This window comes from Bidens hawaiensis, unplaced genomic scaffold (assembly GCF_021521415.1).
Source record: "Bidens hawaiensis isolate Kalapana, Puna unplaced genomic scaffold, B.hawaiensis_p1.1 tig00009425_1, whole genome shotgun sequence".
NCBI classification, from domain to species: Eukaryota; Viridiplantae; Streptophyta; class Magnoliopsida; order Asterales; family Asteraceae; genus Bidens; species Bidens hawaiensis.
The window spans coordinates 542,758-553,576 of NW_027491697.1; the positions used below are offsets into that span (position 1 = coordinate 542,758).

Consider the following 10,819-nt stretch of genomic DNA (forward strand, 5'->3'; position numbering starts at 1 on the left):
CATCTTGTCTACAAATCCTCAATCCATTATATCAGGTTGGGGGCAATAACCTTAAATGATAAAATCAAATATTAATAGTAATATCAAATAATAAATAAATTACATATTATGGAATATTTGAATTATGTGAACAAATGTAAACATTACTGGAAAACGATATAACCTTACCGGAAAAACATATAAATGTGTATTAGTACAAAATCGGTGAAAACTTAACCAATAAATATAAAAACATTCACCATCCAATAATTACTACAAAATTGTGTGAAAAATATACTAAAATTAATGAATATGTAATTTGGAATAAAAGTAGAAGTCCGGATTATGGTAAGCTATTTAATTTTATGTAACAATACCATTTCGTCTTGCAAAATCATCTCCATCGACCAATTTTCTTCGGGCTTGTTATTGAGCTTAAGACGTCATAGTTTCAAAATACAAACCTTGAAGACAAAATCATTGTTAAGCATATCCAACTGGTTCAACATTGTAATGCTTGTTGGCTCCATCTTTCTGGTTGTGACAAATTAAATAAACAAACTATTAATTTTTGAACAGTTATTGTTTGAACCAAACAAGTAAAAAATGAATTATATAAGCACGACAAAAAAAATATACCTTACAAAAAAACAAATACGATTTTGCTAAATCCGGTGTGATGGTGTGAGAATTATCGTGTGAATGTTATAGTATATATACATAAGTAGTATATGTAATTTATTTATATCATAAAATTATGGATTTTGAAATAGCTTGAAATATGGAAGAAAATTAGGAAATATAGTAATTGAGTTTTAATGTTTTGTTTTTAACACATTTTATCAAAATTTAATTTGATTTGAATGGAAAATAATATAAATTAATTAATAGAAATTAATAATCATTTAATAGGAATGAGTTGTCTAGAATTTTAATTTATTTTAGAATTATTTTATTCATATGAAAAATAGAGAAGTGGTAGATAAGAATGAAAATGTTAAGAATAGACTAGTAGGAAAAGACAATGTTGACTTAAACTCTATTATTTTAATAGTATATGCAGATGTCCAAAGGTTCTCATTTCATAAACCCTTGATCCCAAATTAGGGTTTTACACTCCCACCACCAAACCCTCTCCACCTCCAACCATGAACACTCTCATACTCTTCAGATCTTCTTCCAAAAGACTCACCAATCTCGCCTCTTTAACCTCACTCACACACCTTCTAATCCCATCACCCACACCAACCCACAACCACTATTCTTCTAACCCACCTCAACCATTCAACCCAAATGCTTCTTTTTCAAGAACCCTTCATGGGTCTCCATGGATTAACATCCGGCCGTCCGTTGCTTCAACGCAGGTCGCCGGGTACGCAGTTGCCGCCAATCTTGCTTACGAGGACCCGGCACCGGTATCGTATGATCTTGAGATCGCTAACCTTGGGATTTCACAAGAGATTGTTACCGCGTTGTCGAAAAAGGGTATTACTAAGCTTTTTCCTATTCAGGTAACTTAATTTGATTTGGGTTTGTTGAATTGGTTATAAATTATGTATTTTTATGAATAAAGGTGTTTGATTTGGAGAATTAAGTGATAAATGTGTTTGCTTTGGTGAATGAATGATTTAAAAATGTGGTTTTTGTTGATCAGAGAGCGGTGCTGGAACCGGCAATGCAGGGGCGGGATATGATTGGACGAGCGAGGACGGGAACGGGGAAGACACTTGCTTTTGGCATTCCTATTATGGATAAGATTGTTCAGTACAATGAGAAGCATGGGTAATTGCTTGTTTTATTGTGTTTTTTAGGGGGCGGTAGCTTCTCACACGACACGAAAAATCCGTTTAATCAAGCTGAGTTGTTTAAGTGTTATCTTTTTTAAAAAAAATTTGTCTCTGTTAGACTAGAATAATTTTTGGTTTGAAGTTTTTTTCCAAACTTTTTGGACACATTTTTTGGTTAAAATGAAAGTTAAAACCTTGTTAAAAAATTAATTAATTTAAAGCGAGAAACTTATGTTTTTTGAATTATGGAGATAATATTCTTGTAGTTTAATTTGTTTTTGTTAATATGAAAAACTAAGTAAATTAATCTTGGGTTTGGATGAAAAGTTTAGATTCAAGTTAAATGGTCATTTTTGGGTTGACTTGAATTCGTGTATTCCAAGTCAGGGTTTAAAACTTCAAATCTTTGACATTGTTAAAAATACGGGCCATGTTCGGGTTCCACAATTCAGCTCTCCAGCTCGTCATCCCGACACAATTGGCACCCCTAATATTTTGAATCTTTTAAAAACCGGTTATCAAAGTACACACATATTTGGTCAAATATTAACAGAAGAGGGAGAAACCCGTTAGCCATTGTTATGGCTCCTACTCGAGAGCTTGCTCGCCAAGTGGAAAAGGAATTCTATGAGGCAGCACCAAATTTGGATACTCTGTGTGTGTATGGTGGTTCACCAATTCAACGCCAGATGAGTGCTCTTGACCGCGGTGTTGATATTATAGTTGGTACTCCGGGACGTGTTATTGACTTGCTTAAACGAGGCGCTTTGAATCTATCAGAAGTTCAGTTTGCAGTTCTTGATGAAGCAGATCAGATGCTCAATGTCGGTTTTGCTGAAGCTGTTGAAACCATATTGCAATATTTACCAAAACAACGTCAAACGCTGATGTTTTCAGCTACCATGCCAAGTTGGATTGTGAAACTTACTCAAAAGTTTTTGAAGACACCTCTAACTATTGATCTTGTAAGTCGGGTTTGCACAAATTTGTTTTATAATGATATTTTTAATACTTAATGTTATTATGTACATTTGGTTAATGCAAAGTATTGATTTCAGGTTGGTGATTCAGACCAAAAGTTGGCTGATGGAATTACACTTTATTCTATTGCGTCTGAAACGCGTGAGAGAGCATCACTTCTTGGACCGTTAATAACTGTATGGGTCGACATTGTCTGCTTGAAAGTTTTGATTTTTTAATGTTGGTGTGAAATAATATTTGTGTTTTTTCAGGAGCATGCGAATGGTGGGAAATCTATAATTTTTACTCAGACAAAACGCGATGCGGATCGTTTAGCATATGCGTTGCAAAAAAGTTTTGGATGTGAAGCTTTGCATGGAGATATTTCACAGCATCAAAGGGAGAGAACGCTTTCAGGATTTAGAGATGGTCGGATTAATGTATTGATAGCTACTGATGTAGCGGCTCGTGGTCTTGATGTTCCTAATGTTGATCTGGTGTGAATCTTTTTGATTGTTTTAGTTTTGTTTAGTTTGAGTTTTCGTTTTCTTATTGTAAGCTTGATTTTGATGGTGGTTAGGTGATACATTATGAGCTACCTAACTCGTCTGAGATATTTGTTCATCGATCGGGGCGAACGGGTCGTGCTGGCAAGAAAGGAAGGGCTATTTTAATGTATTCGTCTCAGCAGTGGAGGGATGTTAAAGGATACGAGAGTGAAGTAGGATGCAAGTTTACTGAGGTAACTGTTTTTACAATTTATAGTTTTTTTGTGTTTGTTCGTTAATATTCTACATGAACGGTATATAAACATAAACGATTGTATTAACAAAAACGTAAAGGTTACAAGTTCCGGGCCTAGCCCTATCTCACCGCATACGCGGGAGCCATGGCAATGCCATCTTAAACATAGACATACTCTAAATCTCCCTATTAGCTATTAATATCTATTTATAGACATATAAGTTGCACTTGACCCCCTCCCAAAATAGACAAATGACATTTAAACTAGAACTAGAGCATGATTCCTATCAAATACCATAAACAAACACAGGCGAACATAAACGAATACTAATAAAAAATCTACGTGAATGTTAAACATAAAGTTTAATCATCATCATCATTACATCCAACATTTCAAAAGTAAACAAAGATAGCTAATTTAAAGCCTAAATAACATTAAAGCTTATTATTATTGAATTATTCATACTTCATAGTATTGGGTTTACTGGGTGCTGATTATTTTTTTTTTTCTGATTTATTAAAGCTTCCTCCAATTGCTGTGGATGCTGGATCCAGAATTGAACTGGGTGGTGGGCCTGGTTTTGGAGATAGATTTGGCTCATCATCTCGTGGTGGTTTTGGTTCACCGTCTCGTGGTGGTTTTGGTTACATTGGTAGACCTAGTTATGGCAGATCAGATGGTGGTGGGTTCAGAGGTTCCAACTTTGTGCGTTCTAGTGGCTTTGGTGATGATTCAAGTCGCTCTAGCCGGTCAAGTGGATTTGGTTCGGATCGTTCAAGTGGGTTTGGTGGATTTGGTTCGGATCGTTCAGGTGGGTTTGGCAGTCAGCGTTGAGGTTCAGGTTGTTCTGGGGGGGTTTACAGATGATACCGATTTTTAATCTGGTTGTAGGCGAGTAGTTGACGAGAGAATTTGGTTTGTGTTTACATTATTATTATTATTATTATTATTATTATTATTATTATTATTATTATTATTATTATTATTATTATTATTATTATTATTATTATTTATCCTCGAGGGTCGTATGAGTTGCTTTTTCATTGTTTTGATACGTCATTTATATCTAGTAAAAACATGGTGGATCTGACATTTTAGTGAAAGACGAAGAACGGAATCTGTTTGTAAATTTATTATGGAACAATAATCTAAACATGCTTTAAGATTTTTTTTTATTTTTTTTGGTTGAGCGGGATATGGCTATTACTTCGACTATCAAGTAGTGACGGTTTTGTGCTTGCAAACGTATTAAGCAAAATTCCACTCAGCAGGGTGAACTCTAATGAGATTGTTTTCATTGTGACCATCGCCTGTGAAAAAACTCTGGCAAAAGAATCAACAAAGCTGCAGAACAGTTTACACGCCTCAAATGGGTTCATTGATATGCTTTTCTTTGAAACATGCAGCGTGATAAGCAAGCTCTCAAATCTGTACCTTATATAATTTTCTTGGATATGCCTTGAGCTGTTGATATATGTTCTGATCCTTAGCCCGTTTCGTACCTACACTTCCAGTCGTATCACATTTCATGGAACAATATTTTTCTGTCCAATCGTTTGATATTGTTTTTGAGTTATTCTCATTTACCTACTACTGCCATTTCCTCTCTTCAAAATATTTCCGCCTTTTGATCCACGTCTTTTCTACTTCTTGTGGTTGGATTATTACTTTACTAGTGTCTTTAACTTTGACTGTGTATATGGCACAACCTCATGTCTTTGTTAACTGTACTGACCCACATGATTGCTCTCTACAAAGGGCATACTATGGTATTAAAAACACTGAAGTGTTTATCTAACTATTTTTAACCTTCATTACTCATGGCTTTGCTCATTGTATCCGATACTACTCTCTTTCTTTATTTTGGAGCTTCGACTACATACTATCTTCATGTATATGTTTATGACATCATTATAAGTTTATAACTGAGAGCTCTCATCTCCCAGGCTCTGTGTGGAAGCGGTTCAGTGATTACATTCTCAGTTTGCCTTTAATGATTTGAGTTATTTTCTTGGGATATATGCCACTTACTCTCATGATAGTCTACACCTGTATCTGCAACATTATTTGTTAGAGATATCGCGGCGCACTGATTAAGTTGTTGCAAATTGAGCTATATTATGGAGTACCTGTGGATGATCCATTACTTTATCAGCATGTTGGGAGTTTATAGTGTTTGGTTTTGACGTGGCCAAATATTGTTTTGTTCTAAGGAAGGTTTCTTAGTAGTTTCAGAAACATGCTTTCGACACTAGTTGGAAGTCAAACATGTCCGTAGGAACCTTAAGGGGTGTATCTCACTCCTCTACCACAACTCTTCCAAGGATATGTTGATGTTGATTGGGCGGGTTGTCTTGTTAATTGTTTCTTGACTTCTGGTTATTATGTTTTTTATTTCTATCACTTATGAGTTCGAGTTCTGAGAAACAATACATTGTTGTCTGACTATTTATTAAGGCCGAATATTATGATCTAGCTCATGTTGTTGCTAAGGGTTGTTGAATGATGTCTTTTCTGAATGAGTTACAATTATCTCCATGTAACATACCTACTCTTTAGTACTATATTTGAGCTACTTATATGGTTGTAACTTTCCTGATTCACTGCACACAGATTATTTGCATCTCATTAGACACAGTCTTGGCTCAGAGCCTTAAGGGTGGCTAAGCCTTTACCACTAATTCACTTGCAAATACTTTCACAAAGAAGTTGACCTCTACTCGTTTTCTCTAACTTCGGTTCAAGTTTCACATCGATCTCGCTGTTCCACCTGCGGATGAGTGCTAAGATAGTCATTTAGTCATATGTAAAAAGCAGCTAATATGTTATGGTAGAGTCAATGTTAGCAGGTCAACCTGACTAGTTCACAACCCAATCAATTCGGTTAGGTAGTTATGTTTAGCTCAACATAAAGGAATCATGTACCTCAACCGTTTTGTTTTTATTTAGAAATTTAAGATTAATCGAGTGTTAAACCATCTTCACTCGTTACAATTTTCATTTCTCAAAAGAGTTCGAGCATCATACAAAACGATTGACACTATTTAACTACACAGAGCAACTTCTGAACTCTCAAGTCTCAACACAATCCCTAACATATCAAATGGGAAAAATCCCCAAATGGAACATAATACCGCCCATGTGGGGCACCTACATATGACAAAACTACCACATGCGAATGTCGTCATTTGACTGGATCATTGGCACAAATGATTGGTGGGCCGACGGCTGATGAATCAAGAGTTTGATCGCCTAGTTCTTGCTTGATGTTTGCAGATCCATACATTCCTCAAGATCAGCATCACATGCCAACAGTACCCATTCAGAATCATCATCCATGTATTCTATGGTACTATTCATATCATATACACTGAAACGCCTCGCGATCTCCTGCAGCAGATCCCCAAATCCCCAGTTTTTCAACATTTTAAACCGAATTTTCTCATGACCGTAACTAGCTTTGACTCTAAACACACCTTTATCTTGTAACATGTTCTTCGGTTTATTATTATTATTATTATTAGATGTTGCTAGTAACTTGGTTTCTTCATGAACCAACTTTTCTGTCCCTGTAAAACAGCTGGAACCGCGGCTGCCAGAAGATGAAGAATTGGTTGGTGTTGCTTGACTTTTCAAGAGGTTGACCGGGCCGTTGACTTTTGGTTTGGGTGGAACAGGGGAGGTTAATTCTGGGAAGTTTGTATAGAATGACCCGAGTTTAATCATGCCATCAGCACCTTGCACCGAGTCAATAACGAGTTGAAGTTTCTTTAACGAATGGCTTACTTTCTTGATCTTTCTAGAAGGCCACCTCATTATTCCATGCTGCCTGCATATCCGTTTCAAGGTTGTCGGGCACACTGAGGACAAATATTACAGAACCATGGTTATTTTCAAGAAATCTTTACGGTAATTGTCAAAAAGTGGATTAAACTATAAAAGAAGTTAAGTGTCTAGTGTCTAACCGCCGATACTCTTGGCAGCATCTTTAAGACTCCCGGGGAAATACTTCTGGAGAACTTGCAAAGTGATGTTTCTCTCTGTTATGGACCGACCCTTTTCGGTTGACCGTTTGGTGGTCAATGGTTGACCGTTTGTCTTCAATCCCCATCCAAGATAAGTTTGATTTTCGGGATCAGAGAATGTGAAACCATGACAGAACTGGTTTATGACATTATATTCATCTACCGGTTCTTCCTTATGACACCCCATTGACAAAATGACGTTTTCGCCCCTGCGTTGGGCTTCCAACATATCGGAAATCCAAGATTCATCATGGGTTTTTGGTTCTTTAACCGGAAACGTAGCTTGATCCGTTAATTCTTCATCTTGGATCTCGTGCAAGCTCCAAGAAAGATTTTTTAGCATTGAAAGTATCGAGCTTCTCGTTTGTTCTTGTTCTTCATGGCTTTTGCAGTCACGAGGTAAGAACTCTAAGACGAAATCTAACGGGCCTGTGTACGTGCTATGAACGCGTATTGCTACAGCACTTTGGAGTCCAAACATCTCAGCTTCATGAGCTGCAGGATAATCAGCCCTACAAAAATCATTAAAGTCAGTAAAGCAAGGTTGGTTTGTACCCAACGCTTTACCAGCAATACCTTCTCCTGGTACAAGCTGCAATGCTGAGCATGCTTCAAAAAAGCCCAAAACTCGGGGATCAAACACATATGAAGCAGATTCAATGATGGCGATGGATCTGCTTTCACATGGGCCCCATGTTTGAGCCAATGGTAGATTGAGTGTGTTGCATATCGATCTCAAAACATCTCGTATCTCTGCAAGCGCCACCTCGTATGGCTCATTGAAATCCTGATAAAGAAACATATATTTGATAAGAAAACGAGTTGACTGGTCAATGAGTTTGTTCATGTATGATCTTTACCTTTAGCTTTGGATGAATCAAGAACTCCGAACTCCTTAGATCAACAGCCTGCACACGAAAGTTGATTCAGAACAGATTTAACTAAAATACCAAAATCATTAAACTTTACACCAAGAATTGATTGTGGGTCTCATTAACATGATATCATGAGTGTTAAAAGTAAAGTTAAAAAGGGACCTCAAGAGCTTTAGAGATGTTATCAAGTTCACCACGGAAGTTGACTTTCTGGGAAGTTGTCACAACTTCAATAACACCAAGGCACGTTTGACCGTCTAGATCGAACACAGGGATGTTGAGACACCCGTAAAGATTGAGCTTTTGAGCGTAGATCGCGCGTGGATCACTTTCCGCCACGAGTTGAAGATCCGGAGTGCAAGTGGGAAACTTCTTTAAATAAACAACGGCCGGTAAACCGATCATCTCGGTTGAATCATACTCAGCAGCAAATTTACAACTCTTGGAAACCTCTCTAAAACTCAAGAGATCTGCACTATCCGAGCTGATTATGAACGGTTGGTCCTCGGATGTCAGGACTCGTTTGCCCTGTGTCGTTACAGGCATCCATAATTGAACAAGAAGGTCTGTGTCAATCACACATCTTTCGTTCAGATATTCAATCGCTTGAATCAACCGATCGTCAAAGTATTCATGACAATCATCAAGAGATTTCATATCGGTTTCTTCCGGAGATATGTTTGGATCAAAACATGTCATGTAAGATGATGAAAAGTCCTCCAACCAGCCACCGTCCGGTGAATGGTCATCAATAACAACATATTCTAGATTGGTTTCTTCCATGGATCCAAATATGGTGGTGTGATTATCCATAATTACTATTATTATTATTACTACTATTATTATCCCTTTTTGTTCTTCAAATTAAAATTTTATAAAAAAAACTGCGATTCGGGTGATAACGAAAAGGAACTCAGGAACCGGAACGGAGGAGGTTAACGTATATGTAAAACAAAAAGAGCAACTTCCACGAGTTCTTATCGTCTTTCTTCAAAAACCAGATATGCCCGTGTCTCACAAACATTGTTAATTTGTCCGAAAAACTGCACATTTACGAGCCAAATCAGCAAGATTTCAAGAACCCACAAATATTCAAAAGCTATTTCAACATGGGAAGTTAAAAAAACAGCAAAACAGAGATTGCCCACCAGGTGTTCGACGTAATGCCGCAAAGACGTTCATGCAATTAAAATATGAAATTGAACATGCAGATGGAAGCAAGAGGGTTAACTTACTTGAGTTTGAGTGGAGGATGACCTGATGGAGATGAAATTGAATATCAATTTCAGGAATTGATTGGAAATCTGATATCCAGAGATGATTAGACATACAAAAGTTTCCGCTTCTGCTGCATTTTTATAGAGGGAAGTACGAATCAAAAAGCAGGACCACAACATGACGTTGCAATGTACAATAATAATATTAATAATTAATAATGCCAAATAATATTATTATTAACTTTTTTTCAACTTTTTCTGACTTTATTTTTTATAAAATAAAATATCAAATTAAGTTAAACTAGGTGGGTTCGTGTGTAAGCGTATGAAGGATCTAGAATGCGAAATGTGTATTTATAAACAGGCCAGTGTAAGTTAAATTATTTGTAGATAAACACTTTTGTATTGGCTTGAAATGAACCATTATAATGGTTTGAACTACAATTTATGACACGAACATGTTAACACGATACAACATGACTTGTAACTGGTTTGAAATTGAGATTAACATGTTTCGTGTCTTAAACATGTTGACTTGTTGAAAACATGTTTAAATTCGTGTCTTAACATGTTAAAGACTTGTTAACGTGTTAGTTACCTGTGTTGATTTTTAACTTAAAATAAAAAATAAATATAAACACTTATAGTCCTAAACCTAAAGTCATACTTATATAAGACATTTCACTCATGTCTGATAGAAGCCGATATTTTATTTTTAATAAATGTTCTTATTTGCTTCTTTTGTTTTATTGTCTTAAGTATGTTATGGATTTGTGTTTTTTTGTTTCAAATATGTTATAAATAATGTATTAATTAAGACTTGAATGCTCGTTTTGAATTTTTTTTGTTTCATTACACATGTATTTCATTATGTTTTTAAACAAGCCCCTTTACAGGTCTTAACAGGTTAACCTGTTACTATACATATTCGTGTTCGTGTTTGAAAAAAAATGATTTTTGATTAATTATCGTGTCGTGTTCGTGTTCAATACTACATGTCATCGTGTCGTGTCTTATCGTCTCGTGTCCGACATGTTATATATGACAACCCTAGTTTGAACGCAACATTATTGGAAGTTAATTTTGAAACGATTTATCAAGAAAGTTGAAGGGGCTAAGTGAAAAATTTTTAGTGAGTTTATTTTGGTACGTTTATTTAGTATGGTAAGAATAAACTAGTTATTTAGTTTCCTAGAATGAGTTGTCTTGTTTTGCAAGTTGTTAGTTTAGT

At 36.0% G+C, this 10,819-nt stretch overlaps 2 protein-coding genes across 2 annotated transcripts; one reads left to right on the top strand and one right to left on the bottom strand.

Annotated features, from left to right (window-relative positions):
- Positions 1 to 1,054: 1,054 nt before the first annotated feature.
- On the top strand, positions 1,055 to 4,407 carry LOC143532280 (DEAD-box ATP-dependent RNA helicase 53, mitochondrial-like). The gene is made up of 7 exons (XM_077027370.1): positions 1,055 to 1,490; positions 1,634 to 1,761; positions 2,320 to 2,731; positions 2,825 to 2,923; positions 2,999 to 3,223; positions 3,307 to 3,468; positions 3,994 to 4,407. The coding sequence occupies exons 1-7, from the start codon at positions 1,128 to 1,130 to the stop codon at positions 4,303 to 4,305; spliced, it is 1,701 nt and encodes a 566-aa protein (XP_076883485.1). The 5' UTR covers positions 1,055 to 1,127; the 3' UTR covers positions 4,306 to 4,407.
- A 2,037-nt stretch (positions 4,408 to 6,444) lies between these two features.
- LOC143532281 (protein NLP2-like) lies at positions 6,445 to 9,897 on the bottom strand. The gene is made up of 4 exons (XM_077027371.1): positions 8,534 to 9,897; positions 8,357 to 8,404; positions 7,437 to 8,283; positions 6,445 to 7,331 (listed from the first exon to the last, which is right to left on the bottom strand). The coding sequence occupies exons 1-4, from the start codon at positions 9,182 to 9,184 to the stop codon at positions 6,724 to 6,726; spliced, it is 2,154 nt and encodes a 717-aa protein (XP_076883486.1). The 5' UTR covers positions 9,185 to 9,897; the 3' UTR covers positions 6,445 to 6,723.
- Between the last annotated feature and the right edge of the window lie 922 nt (positions 9,898 to 10,819).

Bases quoted from the DNA above. Each gene is read 5' to 3' on its own strand.
- LOC143532281 (XM_077027371.1), bottom strand. From the start codon at position 9,184: ATGGATAATCACACCACCATATTTGGATCCATGGAAGAAACCAATCTA. The intron at 8,405-8,533 runs GTCCCTTTTTAA...TTTCGTGTGCAG, and splicing joins ACATCTCTAAAGCTCTTGAG to GCTGTTGATCTAAGGAGTTC. The intron at 8,284-8,356 runs GTAAAGATCATA...TTTCTTTATCAG, and splicing joins TGATTCATCCAAAGCTAAAG to GATTTCAATGAGCCATACGA.
- LOC143532280 (XM_077027370.1), top strand. From the start codon at position 1,128: ATGAACACTCTCATACTCTTCAGATCTTCTTCCAAAAGACTCACCAAT. The intron at 1,491-1,633 runs GTAACTTAATTT...TTTGTTGATCAG, and splicing joins CTAAGCTTTTTCCTATTCAG to AGAGCGGTGCTGGAACCGGC. The intron at 3,469-3,993 runs GTAACTGTTTTT...GATTTATTAAAG, and splicing joins TAGGATGCAAGTTTACTGAG to CTTCCTCCAATTGCTGTGGA.